This window comes from Phyllopteryx taeniolatus, chromosome 1 (genome assembly GCF_024500385.1).
Source record: "Phyllopteryx taeniolatus isolate TA_2022b chromosome 1, UOR_Ptae_1.2, whole genome shotgun sequence".
Classification (NCBI taxonomy): Eukaryota; Metazoa; Chordata; class Actinopteri; order Syngnathiformes; family Syngnathidae; genus Phyllopteryx; species Phyllopteryx taeniolatus.
In genome coordinates this window covers 46,973,791-46,990,681 of record NC_084502.1, presented here as the reverse complement: position 1 = coordinate 46,990,681, position 16,891 = coordinate 46,973,791, and the positions used below count along the sequence as shown (strand labels likewise).

Here is a 16,891-nt window from a genome sequence, read left to right as displayed (position 1 = left end):
GAAAGTATGCAGTATAATAACAGTTTCACCACACTTTATTGGGCCAGATGGCATCTTATTTAACAGTCGCAATCAATAAGCAAGCACAAATAGGTAAATAAGCTACTATAGGGCCAAAGAAAGTGTTGTGAAGCTCTTATTATACTATCATGCTTTTATTTTGAGTGCCTGTCTTTTTACAGGATGTTACACTGCTGTTGTTCTAACCTGTACGAATATTGCTGAGCAGACCGGGAGGATTGTTATTGCCTTAAGTTGTTAATAAGAGCTTGGAAATGATTTATCATGAAAACCGATGTTATACTATAATACAAAACCAATAGAACAAAATAAAGTAAATCCGATGTCTTAACTTGCACACTGCCAGAACTAAGACGAGCGTGCAAAATCCTCTCGGATCCTCCGCATCCCGGTCCCCAGCTCTTCCAGCTCCTTCCCTCAGTTAGGCGTTACCGATCAATGCAAACTAGAACTAGCAGACATTCCAACAGCTTCTTCTCTCTTGTGATCAACTTCTTAAACACCTAACCTACAATTCCATTACAACATGCTGGCAATTTTTTTTTCTTGAGTTCATTGTCACATTTCTGTGGGGCAAAATTATATATTACTCGTGCACTCACTGTAGTCTCGCCACGCTGCACTATTTGCCTATCTGTTGTTGACCAATACTGGCAACATTTGCACAACCAACACTGTCCCAGATTATCGCGCTACTCGTCACTTTAAACTGCATACACTCCGTGAAGTCTCGGCGCCCTTTGCACAATGGTCATTGCACCGGACTATTGCAATATTAGTCATTCGAACTGCTCTAAGTGCTAGAGGACTCTTCATCTTTTGCACAAGTGTAAAAAAAAAATGTACCGGCATTACCAGATAACTATTAACCCCTTATTGCTCAGTGACTGTTTTTTGTCTATGTCTTTATGTCTCAAAAGTGTTCTGTCAATTGACTGTCTGTTGTTGTACCAGAGTGGCTCCAACTACCGGAGACAAATTCCTTGTGTGTTTTTTGGACATACTTGGCAAATAAAGATGATTCTGATTCTGATGTCTCCAAACCTTTGAGCTGTGTATTTCTTAAAAAAAATAATAAATAAATAAATAAATAAATAAATAAAAATTCTATTCATAGTCACATCTCATCCACTTGGCATAGGCTTATATTTTAAAAACTACAGATTTAGTAAGTGAGGCAGACTAGTTTGACAGGATGAAGTCAGCAGAGGTCCAAAGGATGCATTCAGTTTGACTGAGTTGTACATTATGAAACATCTCCTCGGGATTTTAGCCACCATTTACCTCATCGCTTTAAATGGGAAAGGTAATAATGATGAGAAGTCTGTGAGTGCAACCACTTGGGATAAAATTACTCCACTTAAAGTCCACAGAATGAACAAAGTGAGGAGTGTGGGTCTGCAGTGCCAGAGTGCATGTGTGCTTTTGGTAACCTTTCAAAGTCAAAATGCTGATAGCGTGCTACCCTGGCAGATTCCGCTTTGGATGCTGTCCGGATCTTGGCATGCACGCTGTTATACATTACTGCGCCCTCCCACACACTCCCGTGGTCAATGAAGACATACAAACACACATTTGTTTGTTTCGTTTGTATTATTTAGCCAGTCAACAAACCTTGCATCATTTAAGAAAAATTAAACAAAATAGGGCGGCACGGTGGACGACTGGTTAGAGCGTCAGCCTCACAGTTCTGAGGTGCGGGGTTCAATCCCCGGCCCCGCCTGTGTGGAGTTTGCATGTTCTCCCCGTGCCTGCGTGGGTTTTCTCCAGGCACTCCGGTTTCCTCCCACATCCCAAAAACATGCATGCATTGGAGACTCTAAATTGCCCGTAGGTGCAGTGTGAATGGTTGTTTGTTTGTATGTGCCCTGCGATTGGCTGGCAACCAGTTCAGGGTGTACCCCGCCTCCTGCCCGATGACAGCTGGGATAGGCTCCAGCACGCCCGCGACCCTAGTGAGGAGAAGCGGCTCAGAAAATGGATGGATGGATAAACAAAATAGATTTAACAACGGCGGCACGGTAGCGACTGGTTAGAGCGTCAGCCTCACAGTTCTGAGGACCCGGGTTCAATCCCCGGCCCCGCCTGTGTGGAGTTTGTATGTTCTGCCCGTGCGTGCAGGGGTTTTCTCCGGGCACTCCGGTTTCCTCCCACATCCCAAAAACATGCATGAATTGGAGACTCTAAATTGCTCGTAGGTGTGAATGTGAGTGCGAATGGTTGTTTGTTTGTATGTACCCTGCGATTGGCTGGCAACCAGTTCAGGCCGCCTGAGCCGGGATAGGCTCCAGCACGCTTGCGACCCTAGTGAGGAGAAGCTGCTCAGAAAATGGATGGATGGATGGATAGATTTAACAAGAGTAACCCAGACATGGTTACACGTTGACAAGGAGTCCTCAGCTATACGCATTCACTACACCCCCATTCTGCTCATCTCACGTCACAAATCCCTTCCTTCGCCAATGTTCGTCTGTACCTTGTTTGTTTTGTTTGTTTTATCCTGTAAAAACTCATTTTTATTATTAAATTTGCTATAAAATTCACCACTTGCATTGATTATGTGTGTGTTTGGGTTTGGAACGAAACCTCTAGAAAGTCTAGAACTAAAGTTTCTAAGCTGTAGCCACCTTCCTGATTATAAAGGTTTGTCGTCATTTTGCCTCAAGTTAAACTTGTAAAAAATATGACGTGGTGCCCCTCATACATATCAAATATCTTGATTTATAAAGCTGTAATTTAAAATTACGATAAGCCAGAAGCGACGCAGGCACTGTTTCCAGGTTATCGTAATCAATGCAAGTGGTGAATTTTATAGAAAATGTAATAATAAAAAGGGTTTTCTCCTTGATAAAACACAGACAAACACAAAACAAACAAGGTACAGAAGAACATTGGCGAAGGAAGGGATTTGTGACGTGAGATGAGCAGAATGGGCGTGTAGTGAATGCGTATAACTGAGGACTCCTGGTCTCATTAATATAAACCCAAATATGCACTAATCTGTAGTTTTAGTAGACCGCAATGTTGGACTTATGTGTCTGGAACACGTTTGAGGCAGGCGAGTCAGGCTCCAGAGGGTTCAGCCGGTCCAGTCCGCACCGGGAACAGGTGGATTCGATGGAAGGGAGGAAAAAAGGGAGGAGAAGCAGGAGGCCAACAAATTCTCAGACAGGACGTCTCTCAGGTGTCTCTGTTTAAAACCATCCATCCATCCATTTCCTGAGCCGCTTCTCCTCACTAGGGTCGCGGGCGTGCTGGAGCTATCCCAGCTATCATCGGGCAGGAGGCGGGGCACACCCTGAACTGGTTGCCAGCCAATCGCAGGGCACATACAAACAAACAACCATTCACACTCACACCTAAGAGGAATTTAGAGTCTCCAATTAATGCATGTTTTTGGGATGTGGGAGGAAACCGTAGTGCCCGGAGAAAACCCACGCAGGCACGGGGAGAACATGCAAACTCCAAACAGGCGGGGCCGGCCGGGGATTGAACCCCTGGTCCTCAGAACTGTGAGGCAGACGCTCTAACCAGTCGCTCACCGTGCCGCCTGGTTTAAAACCAGTGGAATAAAGTATTAATTATTGGATTTAAGATAACGAGACCCCTCACCCTGCATTGTTCCACGTAATGAATGTTTCAAATGTTGTGTGGTGTGGAGACGTTACTATTTTCATGTGACATTTGTGGTGTGCGGTGGAACATTTCATCTGGGTCAGTTAACAGCATATTTGACATTAGACATTCAGGTTTGCAGCAATACAGTCAGTAGTGGCGTTCATGTAAAGTTCTTAAAATATTCACTCCCAGTCGAGTCACAGACTGTCTTATGAACCCATGTCTGTAGTGTCGTTCCGTCGCCCGTGGGTGTCGCTGTTGCCTGTTCCAACTCCCAAGTGGTGGTACTCAGCAGGATGGAGGCGCCTTTATTGGTGCAATCCTTCGACTGACGGGGAGTTACTTAATTTAGCGTCCGGGGGCGAACTCTGCATCCTTGGGTCTCAGCTTTGAAGTGCCAGGCAGCTGTGATTCACTTAGCATCGGCATGGCAAAGCAAATGTCTGTGTCTTGCTTATTGTTGATCTGTTTAGAGTCTGCGTGTGACTCTGGAGTTAACGTCTACCTCGGCGGGGAGCGGCGGTAGTGTGAGGGTGGGGTGCCGGGTGGCATCTTTTGCGTGACCGTGTCCGCTACAACAGTATGTCAGAGAGCAATGGCAAGTTCACTAATACGGCACAATTACTGTAGCAAAATATAGGTAGTTGTTAAATAGCATTGCTTTCACTTTTTCACAGTCATCAAACACATTTTTGATTTACAAATGATCACCAGAAATTAAGATGTATGAGAAAATCGTAATTTCATGAAGTTAAAAAAAAAAGTGTGGTAATTTCTTAAAGTCAGGATTCGTTCCTCAGCCAGTTTGTCTATCGCAGTGCCGATTGACACTCATGCTTACATACTCATGTTTGCCTCTGTTGGAGAATTACTGTACTTTTTTCGAGTCTGAAGTGTTTGAAAGCAGTTTTGTAGCATTAGACCAAGTATACGTACTATGACTTACATTACAAAAAGGCAAATGTAACAAAACATATCTGAAGATGCTCATTGAATTGGGCCCATATATCATCATCTGATTAGGCTGATGGAAATTCAGTGTCCCAATCAATCCTACCAAGTTCATTTCTGATTGAAATGTAGTCCACCTTAATTTCACCGGACCATATATTTTTTCCACGTGTCTGGGTGATTTATTTATTTATTTATGGTCCAATGAAACCAAGGTTGAACGTTTTGCCCACAATTCCGAAAGGTATGTTCGATGCCAACACAACACTGGTCATTTTCAAAAGGACAGTTGGCCTAATTCACTAACCGTGCGTACTAGGGCTGTCCCTTTCAAAACCTTTTAGAACTGATTAACCTATAGATATTTCGTCAGGTACTCGAGTAATACCCCCCCCCCCCCCCCCCCCATGTTTTTTAAAGTTTTTTTTTTTTAAACTATTAACATGCATTTTATTATCATTTATGAGGGCTGGACTTCTATCCTTAAACTGCTTATGTTGGTACTGAGTGTATGGTATAAACTGTACAGAATTTGAGACTGCATGCTAAATGGTTAGCATTCACAATTACCATTAGCACGCTAGCAATTACCTTTTTAGGTTAAAAAAGGCTAACTCCCATTCAGCTCACTCATACATGTTATATGTATATTACACATCTAATAGTGTCATAAAAATTACTTACAGACACTCCTCCGGAGTTTTGGGTTTTTCACTTTTCCAACAGTGCATCTGTCCGAAACAAATGTCTGTGCCGTAAACATGGACACTGGCCAAATGGTTCCGGGCAACGCAAATTGTTTACAGGCAGCACAAATATGCTTTAATTAATATTTTTATTGCCTCGAGGCAGAAATGTTTGCATCGCCCAATTTCTGTGGTCGACTTAGCCAAGTTAGCAAGCAGGGACCTCATTCACCTCATTCACCCAGTGTTCAAGGTAGTTTTAATTCATATTTTAAAATGCATTTATTAAATATGCAATCAACTCAATGTGCAGGACACTTTGCTAGTTTTAAAATGAATGTTTTATACTATTTATGTTGTCATGCATTTGAACTTATTTCCTGGGGAAGCAAATGGTACATATTTGGTAGCACGGCCCTTATCTTTTCGCTTTTTACGAGCCATTAATTAGTGGCAAAAACTCAATACATAGTTGCACAAAACAACTGAGACAGCGCTAAGGAAGCACGCATCGTCTCACAAGCAGACCTACCTTGAACAGGAGGACCTGTGCCTGTGGTGGCTACAGTTAGCTTTGACGCCTGTGAGGTTTTTGCTTGTGAGTTTCATTGCAAACATTACATTGCCGCCATGTTTTGGTGCGTGTCCTCAAGCATGACAGTGTTGGTGTGTGTGTGGGTGAAGCTTGTTTTGATCCAGGCATTTAATATGCATATGTGTGGGCAGGTGTGAGTTGGTTCATGTGAAGCATAAAGGAGGAGGTTTGAGCAGCTCACTGCAGGGTGTAGAGGTCAGTGAGCCTGAGTCGCTCAGCATTACAGAAACGTTGCGGCTCTTTCTGCACGGCACCAGCTTTGTGGCACTCGTACCGCCAGCCTTAGACATGTAACTCTTTTTTCATTTACTTTTGTGGTGGAATAAATATATTGAAACAATGCCAAATCAGATGTTTTACGGGGCATTGTTACAAATAGACAGAAAAAGACAGGTTTTGTCAGGTTTCTCTTTATTATTTTCCCTGGAAGCTGTAAGCTTGAGCACCATTTGTTTAAAGCCCAGTACACACACCGTAGCTGAAAGCAGGTATGGTATGTAAAAAGGTTGAGGTTGTAAAATAATTCATATCAGGCATTCATCAGTGCCACCTGAGGACATATTCCATTTCTGTGTTTTCCTAAAAAAGCATTTAAAAATCTCCTTGATGTAGCTTGAAGTTCTTATTGTCTGAGCTGTATTATTTTAACATTGTTTATTAATGTGGTTGTAGTTTGCGCTTGTGTGGGAGTACATTGTTGTCTATTATTTTACCCCATACATAGGTAAATAAAGTATGTACCGGTAATCAAAATATTGGATATTGCTAAATGAAATACCTGTTGGACTGTGAGAGATTTTTATCAGTTATTTTCAGGAACTAGGACGTCATGATACTCCTTGTTCATCCTTGCAATGACAAAAATACACAGCAGGAACAGCATCTTAGGAGCAACAGCTTTTGAATCATTTGTGATTCTCATCACGCTGCACTTGGCTCCGCCCTCCATAAATGTGCCATATCATGGCCAGGATGTTACTCTTAGCACTGCTGTGTCCCTATGTCATCCTCACTTTCACTCTCGGTTCACACCCTCATGACCCCTCTTTAGTTCTGCTCACAGTTTGTGCTGCATGAAAGATCCAGATTGTGTTGTTTTCCATTCGATAAAGGGAAAGATGGTAAATGGGCTTCACTTGGATGGTGCTTTTCTACCTTAAATGTACTCAGTGTTTTTACAGCATCACCTCATTCACCCAGTTACACACTAATAAAGGGAATATTATAGATAAAATGACATGAACATTTCAATTGTCATGGTTATCAGTATGATCACGATATAGCTAAAATAAATTAAAGTGAACAATACAGGTAAAAACACACACATTCCCAAACCCTATGCACTTTTAGCACATTATTAGAAGTAAATAGTAGAAACCATAATACATTTTCATGCGTTCAAAATAAATGTTTCCCTTACTTTACATACAGGGTCATTGTCTTGGATTAGTTTTCCATCTGCAGACTTAAAAAACAAATAACACACTTCTACCGTTGTTGTTTGTACTGGAAAAATATCGCTGCCACCTTGGCTGCCATCTGACATGTTTCATAGCACTGTAATATATTCGTCTAACATCGTCACTGTCCGAGCATCTTTTTCTTCTACAACTATTAATGAGCTCCTTCATCTGTTTGTTTTCCTTTTCAGGGCCGCTGCACGCGGGAGAACTGCAAGTACCTACACCCGCCCGCTCACTTGAAGACCCAGCTGGAGATCAATGGGCGCAATAACCTGATCCAGCAGAAGACAGCGGCTGCCATGTTGGCCCATCAGATGCAATTTATGATTCCCGGCACCACCATGCAACCTGTGGTCAGTGCTGCTTACAGGAAGTGGCTCTTCCTGACCTCATCCTGCTCTGCTGTTTCATGTCTCCTTTATGACTATCTAAATAAAAGACTGGATGTAAATTGTCTTTCCTCTGCAGCAGACATTTCCAGTGAGCCAGGGTCTAGGCTCCACTGCAGCTTTGAGTTACACACCATACCTGACCCCCATGTCGCACAGCATGGGCCTGGTACCCACAGACATCCTGCCCAGCACCCCCGTGATCGTCCCAGGCAGCCCTCCTGCGTCATTGGCCACTGCCACCTCCGCCAACCAAAAACTGTTGCGAACAGACAAGCTGGAGGTAACCTGTCCTGACATTCCTTCTGTCTTAAAGGGTCTTGCTAGTGTCAAACAGTAACCTGTGTTTTTGGGCATCAACCAAGGAGAAAACCCCTTTGGAATTACATAGATTTCCACATAAATCGGTCGTAAAATGTGAGTTTGTGAACTGACCAACGTGGACCAAATCCACATGGGTAAGTTGACCCGCTTGCTGGCTTACTTTACACAGCAGACTCATTGTTGGATTGATTGCTGTGAATTTGTTCATCGGATATTCATCAAAGTCACCACAATAAACAAACAATTTTCTTCAACCGATACAGCATGAACAAGTTTGTTTTGTTGTATGCTTTTTACTGAACACAGATAAATGTCGCAGTGCAGTTTGGAAAAACTAGGTGAATCTTTTGGATTTAATAACTGGTTGACCCTCGTTTGGCCGCAAAAACCTCAACCATACCTTTCCTGCATTTGGAGATTAGACCTGCACTATGGTGAGGAGGAATTTTGGACCATTCTTTACAAAACTGTTTCCGTTAAACAATCCTCTTAGGATGTTTGGTATGACTCGCTCTCTTGGGGTCATGCCACAGCAATCTCAGTCATGTTGTGGTCAGGACTCCTGAGTGGGCCACACCAGAAGGTATAGCTGCAGCCCTGAGTCAGCAAAGCAGTCCCAAACCACGATGTTCATGTGACAGAGAGTGTAAGTCTTTAGTAGGTACTGTCAAATTTTTCTTCACTGCATTGAGCATTCTGCGGCGAGCTCTTGAAGTTATCCATACTGGATGGCCACCCCTAAGGAGAGTAACAACAGTGCTGCTTTTCCCACTTATAGACAAGGCTTTCTGAGACACGTTTGTGATCTTTCCCAGCTTCATGCAAGTCAACAATTCTCATTTGTAAGTGTTGTTGGCATGGTTCACATCGGTCATGCTTCTTAAGTGTAGAAAATGCAAAACTAGTTTTTTTTCAAAGGCAGGGCAGCTTTTAACAACACCTCCAATCTTCTCACACTGATTGGACTCTAGATTGGTTGCCTCCTGACCCATATTGCTCTTGGAGAAGACATCGGATTCACATACTGTTTCCACCCTGGCATGTTTAGTCCAATAAAAACATGACAACAAAATTGTTGGTGTATTATTAGTTCAAGCAGACTTTTTTCTCTATTGTTGTGACTGAGATGAAGATCCATCCATCCATCCATTCTCAACACCGCTTATCCTGGTTAGGGTCGCAGGGCACTGGAGCCTATCCCAGCTGACTTCGGGGGGAAGGCGGACTACACCCTGAACTGGTCGCCAATCAGTCGCAGGGCACATATAGACACGGACAACCATTCGCACTCACATTCACACCACCACTGAGTGGGAACTGAACCCACGCTGCCTGCACCAAAGTCAGACAAGTGTACCACTACACCATCAGTGACCCTTGATGAAGATCATTCATTCATTCATCTTCCATTCCGCTTATCCTCACGGGTCGCGGGCGTGCTGGAGCCTATCCCAGCTATCTTCGGGCGAGTAGATGAAGATCAGTTAATTATAATATTTTTCCCCTACATGTGTATAAGGTAATGGCCCAACCCCTTGCACATCTAATGGGATCCAATGCAAAAATGGATTCTGCCTTTACAAAGATATTGATCAGTTTTAATTAACACTGTCATAGAGGTAGTCATTTAACGTGCTTTTGTTTATTATTGTAGTTGTACTTTTGTAGGTTGCAGTGGTGTATAACTAAAACGCATTATACTGAGAGCTAAATGTGGGATTCAGGTAGCTCTGATGATGCAGTGCATACCGTACTATACAAATTCAAACTACAACCAGTATAATGCACAGTTAGCATTATTATCTTTGTAAAAGGCTGAATTTTTAATCCAACTCTGACATTGGTTGTCATTAGATGGAAATGTTAATGTTAAATGTTATTTTCTGTCAAGAAAAAAGAGGCATCTGCAGAGACTTCTGCATCGTCCTCAGCTAGCATCAGATTGTCGTCTCGCTTTTTGAAAATATTGCATCCATCCATCCATTTTCCGTACCGCTTCTCCTCACTAGGGTTGCGGGCGTGCTGTAGCCTATCCTAGCTGACTCTGGGCAAGAGGTGGGGTATACCCTGAACCGGTTGCCAGCCAATCACAGGGCACATACAAACAAACAACCATTCGCACAGACATTCACACCTACGGGCATGCATGTTTTTGGGCAATTTATAGTCTTCAATTAACCTACCATGCAAGGTTTTGGGATGTAGGAGGAAAATGGAGTACCTGGAAAAAACCCAGCATGCAAACTCCACACAGGCGAGGCCAGGTTTGAACCTGGGTCCTCAGAACTGAGGTCGTACACCGTTCCACCAATCTTGGATCCTGTATGTAAATATGATGTATTTAGAAGGGAAAAAAGTAGTGTGGTTATGAGATTACATCGACCACCTGGCAGACAATACTGAATGACAAGACGTTAATTGTGAAAGGCAGGGAAGTGTTTTTTTGCCCTTGACCTTTAGAAAGATAAACAATTGTCATCTCCATATGAGATGGAGGTGATGTGTCGGTGTATGTGTTTGTCTTCACGAGCGCTATCACTTAGCAACTACTGTAAATGAAACAGCATCCCTCAGAGACACGTATGCACTCCCACACAGAGCGTGCGTGAACATGATGCGCATGGATCTTTGCAAATGACCCGCTTGTGTGTGTCTGCATGATTGTGTGTAATGGGCCCCATACTGCCAATGAAAAGAAGGTACCCCTGTGATTATAGAGAAAGCACCCAGCACTGGTTGCTTCAGTACTTCCACAGTCCATTGGGTTTGGCACGAAATAGTTTGGTTGCATGGCATGCAGTCCTTTTCAATAGTACTTGTAGTTAAAAGAAAAATGTAAATCCATGAGGAGATCAAATTTTTTCTGACATATTGTTGCCGTCTTTGCAAGTATTTACCCTTTTTTCTCCTGTCATTTCCTGTATCTTATCACAATTGTGTGTGTTCAGGTCTGTCGTGAGTTCCAGCGGGGCAATTGTGCTCGCGGAGAGACCGACTGCCGATTTGCCCACCCATGTGACAGCCCAATGATTGACACCAGTGACAACACAGTCACCGTCTGCATGGACTACATCAAGAGCCGTTGCTCCCGGGAGAAGTGCAAGTACTTCCACCCGCCGGCCCATCTACAGGCAAAGATCAAGGCCACCCAACACCAGGCCAACCAGACGGCAGTAGCCGCGCAAGCCGCTGCGACAACAGCAGCCATGGTGAGAATACAGCACCACAGTATTGATGCACAATATATTTAAAAATGTATGGCACTGTAATAGAGGATAGCTTACTGTATAATGTGGAAGATACAGTATAGGATATAGTACAGTACAGTGCAAAAGACTTTGATTTACCTTTCTATCACAGCATTGACTGACATAATTAAATGGTAAATACTAGGAAGGATAATAATTACTTGGATTATGCCCCAAAAAATGTTTAAAAACTATTTCAAGAGTCCATTACATTTTATTGAGGATGAAGTTGTGGCAAGAGTGGCATCTATGGAACCGTCCACTGACCAATCATAATGACACCGCCCAAATCAACTCGCATAGACTTTTGTGTTCACTTTTGTTCACATAGGCTCAGTAGAGCAATGCTGAAAGAAAAATTGTGGCCTTTTGCACAGTACTGTATATGGTAACATTCACATGGTGACAGATGCACAACCTCCTTTAAATTGAACACACACGCACACACACTGCTTGTTGTGACACCCCCACAGTAACATGAAATGTGGAGCCCTGTTTTGTTATTACTGCATCAAGCACCCACCCACCACTGCAAGTGGGTTTCCAGTAGGTTCCAGTGTCCACCAACAATGGTCCTCCCAAAGTGAGGGCCTTTCAAAAATAATACTGCAGGAACAAAATGTTATCTGAGCACTTTCGTTGTGCAACACCCTTGGTTCAGACAGTAGATAGAACACCCCACCACCACCCCCACCACACCCTGTTCTTGATGAGTTCAGCTCTCAGCAGATCGGTGCTAATCAAATCGAGGATGGATGAGAAAGTCACATCACATCCCCCAGCTGGCCAACCGACAGGTGGAAATGCTGGCAAAATGGTGGACAAGCTTAGCTGTGTGTGTTAGGGGTGCCCCGCCCTTCTCCAGACTCCCTATAACGCTCCTTTTAGCTGCTGTACTTTCTTTTAACACCTTGCACCATGCCTGTTGTTTTTTTCCCTGTCCGGCACATTAGCTCACTGGCAACTGTCATTGCTGCTTTGCTCTCCTTGTCCGTCCTCCACACAGCCGACTGTGTGTATGGCTGTGCGAAACCGCTGGGACACTGAATCCAAACATACAATATATAAGTAAGGCCACTTGGGGCAAAGTGATGACCCCTTGGTGCAGTCGTCCCCCAGCTCATTAACGTCCCCATTTGCCACACGATTCAGTTCATCCTCCTCACATTACAGCGTGGTCCTCATGTGCCCCATCTTATCGACTTTAATTGTATATTTACCAGCTGCAGTTACATGCAGTGCTGGAGGTGGTGGGTTAACCTTGGGTGAAATTGTTGTTTCGTCAGCATATTTCATCCAATTTTCTTTGAGCCCATTGTCCATGCTGAAGCAGAGACCCATAAAACCATTATTGCTTCGCTGTTGTAAATATCACTATCCATAAATCACATTAGTAATCTAACGCAGTAAAACTAAAGTGTAGAATTTGTGTTTCTGCTGTTGTTTGAGTGTGTCACATTTTTTGTTGCTTAAGAAGAGCTCCCTCATACGCAGTGGTGTGTTGCCACCTTTGCTTCTCATCTCACGGCAAAGCGCCATCCTCCATCTTCAACTAACCTCTGTTTATTCACGCCACAGCGCATCAGTACTATACTGTAATTTACACAACACGCCAAGGAAGGATTCTGCATGGTCCCGTTTGGACATTTGATTTCCTTCTCTTTAAGCCATATCATCATTGCATGGGCAACTTTGTCTTGCTACTTTATAGAGCTGTGATACTGCAGCCTAGCTACTGTATGTACTGTACACATATGGATAACATTGTTGGTACTCCTCTGTTTATGAAAGAAAAACCCCACAGCGTTCACAGAAATTGTATCTGACAAAAGTAATAATAAATCAACATTTAATGAAAATTAACCAATGAAAATCACACATTGCTTTTGAATTGTGATTATTTTTTTAAAACAAACTCATGACACAGGCCTGGACAAAAATGATGGTAACATTAACGTAATATTTTGTTGCACAACCTTTTGAGGCAATCGCTGCAATCAAACTAATTTTGTAGCTTTCAATGAGACTTCTACACCTCTCAGCAGGTATTTTGGCCCACTCTGGAGTAAACTGGAGCAAACTGCTCCAGTTGTCTCAGGTTTGAAGGGTGCTTTCTCCAGATGGCATGTTTCACAAGTGTTCAATAGGATTTAGATCATGGTTCATAGAAGGCCACTTCAATATAGTCAAATGTTTTGCTTTTTGGCATTCTTAGCTGTGTTCTGAGTCATTATCCTGCGAGTGAGACCAAGCTTTCTGACACTGGGCAGCACATTTCTCTCTAGAATACTTTGATTTTCTTGAGATTTCTTTGTACCCTGCAAGACACCCTGTGACAGATGGAGCAAAGCAGCGCCAGAACATAATGGAGCCTCCTCCGTGTTTCACAGTAGTGACAGTGTTCTTTTCTTGTTATGCTTCATTTTTGCGTCTGTGAACATAGAGCTGATGTACCTTGTCAAAAATTCCAGTCTCACTTTTTATGATTCATTTTTAACCTCCTTGGTCGTCTCCGATAAAGTTCACTTTGGCTCAAACAACGACAAATGTTGCACTCTGACACTGATGTATCTTGACCTTGGAGTTCAGTTAATTTCTGTAGAGGTTGTTCTGATCTCTTTTGTTACCATTCTTATTATTCATCTCTTCTATTTGTCATCAATTTTCCTCCTAGGGCCACATCCAAGGAAGCTAGCTACAGTCCTGTGGATCTTAAATGTTTTAATAATATGTGCAACTATAGTCACAGGAACATCAAGCTGCTAGGAGATGGTCAATTCTCTTGAACCACAATTCAAAACCAATGTCAGATTTTCATTGGTTAGTTTTCATAAAATTTTTATTTATTACTTTTGTGAGATTCAAGTTATTTCTGTGACCACTGTGGGGTTTTCTTTCATTAACAGAGGGGTACCAACAATTTTATCCACGTTTATTTTGGAGAATAAACAGCGCTCCACATTGAGTTATTGAATTGGATCACATAACACTATTAAGTACATGCTGCAGGATGGCATGAACAACCACTTCACATCATCCAATTTGCAGAAGAGCTAATACTTCAGTTTACCTTGTCCATCCTGATGTATTTTGTTTCTGTCTAAAGTTGTAGTTAGTCTTGCTACTAAATTATTTTCCCAGTAGTAAGGACATGCAACATTGTCTCGCTTTTGTGTAAATGTTTTTTAACTAATTCAAAAAGTAGCAAATGTTTAAAGTAGACCAAACTGTTTTGTTTTTTTTGTTTATGTGCATGCCTATTGTTTTGTACGTGGTATACTTGCATTCAGATTCTTTTTGTTTTTTTCCTTCTCACCTATCCACAATGCAATGCTGTCCCCCATGATGCACCTCTGCTTGCTGTTACCTGTATGTTAATACGCTTGAATCCCATTGGCCCACTGCCATCATGTGCTCGCTGCCTGCTAATTAAAGACTCAGTCGACTGCCAAAGCAATGAAGCGACCCCTCGAGGCAACTGTAGACCTGGTACTTTGACCTTTCACCTTTTGCTTTGCATGAAGCTTCTTTAATTGTACTGTAGTCACTCACAAAGTTTAATTTGTCTATTTTGCATTTGTGAAACACTGTAATGCACCTTAATAGTTTAATAGTGTACTGTGTTTAAGAACACCAGTGGCAACTGCAGTTTATAATATACATTTCTGAAACGGGAAAAAAATACAATTTAATGATAACGCATTCTAGTCCTAACAATTTTCTGAATGTTTTTGCTAGGATGTAGTTTCTTGTTGTCCATTCATGCCTTTATGTGCTGAGCATAGTCAGATTGTAGATTTGCAACTTTCAGTGTGGATTTGTCTAAGTGTAAATGGACTTCTTCTCTTCTGTGTACGTGTGTATTCCCGGTGGGCAGGTGTTTCCCCACAGCGTCCTTCAGCCACTACCAAAGAGAGCGGCACTGGAGAAGAGCAACGGTGCGAGCTCCCTATTTAACCCCAGCGTCTTGCACTACCAGCAGGCACTGGCCAGTGCACAGCTCCAACAACCCACTTTCTTTCCCACAGGTAAGTGCAGACAGAGCAGGTGACCTCTCGTGACCAGTTACCAAAGTATTAAGACACAAGGCCATTTAGGGGAATAGAGGATCAACAAACCATGATAATCAGTTAATGAATTAAGAGGTGTGTCCCAAGACTTTAGTCCATGCACTGTAGTGCATAATCCTGTATGAATGCTGAGTTTGAGTGACACACAGGCATTAGCCCCTTTCACACTGCCTATTAAATCCCTGACTTTTGACCCTTTTTCCCGGGTCGCTTTTCTGGAATGTCCCGCTACGTTGGTTTCTATGTGAAAAACATTTGGTGAATATATGCGGGCTGTACTGTTACATCTCTTACGTGGAAACTGTCTAAAAGAGGCTAGTGATAGTGTCATCAGCTCAGGTATTTACTGGACCATCCCTAAACTTAATTTCAACATCATCAGTTCTGCCCTTCAAACATGACACTGTTTTGCCTTCACCTTGGTGATCAAGCTGTGTCAGCTGTGCTAAATTGCAGCTAAAACATTAGTCTGTAACCACACCCATCTGCAATCAGGTTTGTGTCTTAATGTCTGTTAGGTGGGCTTTTTGTACATTGATGACACACCTATCACACAATCACAGAGACTGTGTCATGTTTCATGTGATATTTTGTATAGGAGAACATCACCATAGTCCTTTTCAAGTTCTGCTACAGTTTGGGTTCGAAGCATGGCACATCTCCATAGTCAAACCAAAATAAGAGTAAAAGAGCTGATTAAGTCAGTTTAGTTAAATAATGAGGTTAGGCCTTGCTGATGTTTTGCTGCACATTTTGTCACTAATATTACTGGTCAACGGGAACCCCTGTGCTTGCATCCATCAACACAGTGACTTGTCTAATCTTTGTGACTCTCCTCCCTCTCAATTAACCCATACGTCCACCCCACCCCCTCTTATCTCTCTGCATGAACACACCAGGGTCAGTCCTGTGCATGACACCTGCTAGCAGTCTTGGTAGGTCCTGACCCTCACCCGTTTTCTTTCTTTCTTTCTCTCTCTCTCTCTCTCTCTCTCTCTCTCGCTCTCTCTCTCACTCACATGCACACATATAACAATAACTACAGATGATAATGGCATGTTGTGAGACTGAAGGTTCACTGTAAACCACACGTCATGTCTTCATAGGTTTTTTCCCCTCAAAACACAGGCGTGGTTTGTTCCTCAAGTTGTTGGTTTGCTGTGTGGTGTTGATCAGGGAATTTAAATCAGTCACCTAGAGGGACTTTTACTTAAAGCTTTCTTAGCACAGGATGGGGATAACAAAATGTCCAAGTTGACAAATCAGCAGGTCTTAGATTAGTCAATGAACCTGCATTTGCGTGATGAGGAGCTGGTTGGTTTTGGCATACTTCTTTAAGTCTAGATAAAAGAAGAGTCGCTGGTTCATTATAGTTGAAGTTTTGTGACATTCTAAGTGGTTTGGAAAGCAGCAAACTGATTTTCTGTAAAAAAAAAAAAAAAGACAAAATGGATCCTAACTTGTGATTGTAATCTGCTTGTCTCCTCTTTTTTTTCCTCATGTTTTTTTCTCTTTTTTTCTTTTCT

General features: G+C 42.6%; 1 protein-coding gene across 12 annotated transcripts in view; it reads left to right on the top strand.

Annotated features, from left to right (window-relative positions):
* Window positions 1-16,891, top strand: part of mbnl2 (muscleblind-like splicing regulator 2) — a 77,634-nt gene that overhangs the window by 48,602 nt on the left and 12,141 nt on the right. For 4 of the 12 annotated variants that reach the window (XM_061798686.1, XM_061798745.1, XM_061798711.1 and 1 more), the window contains exons 3-8: window positions 7,523-7,687; window positions 7,803-8,006; window positions 10,996-11,256; window positions 14,731-14,784; window positions 15,173-15,323; window positions 16,265-16,300. In XM_061798686.1, coding sequence (XP_061654670.1) covers window positions 7,523-7,687; window positions 7,803-8,006; window positions 10,996-11,256; window positions 14,731-14,784; window positions 15,173-15,323; window positions 16,265-16,300 — 871 coding nt within the window. The remainder of the gene's footprint in view (window positions 1-7,522; window positions 7,688-7,802; window positions 8,007-10,995; window positions 11,257-14,730; window positions 14,785-15,172; window positions 15,324-16,264; window positions 16,301-16,891) is intronic. The other 8 variants (XM_061798719.1, XM_061798761.1, XM_061798728.1 and 5 more) reach the window with 4 other exon arrangements.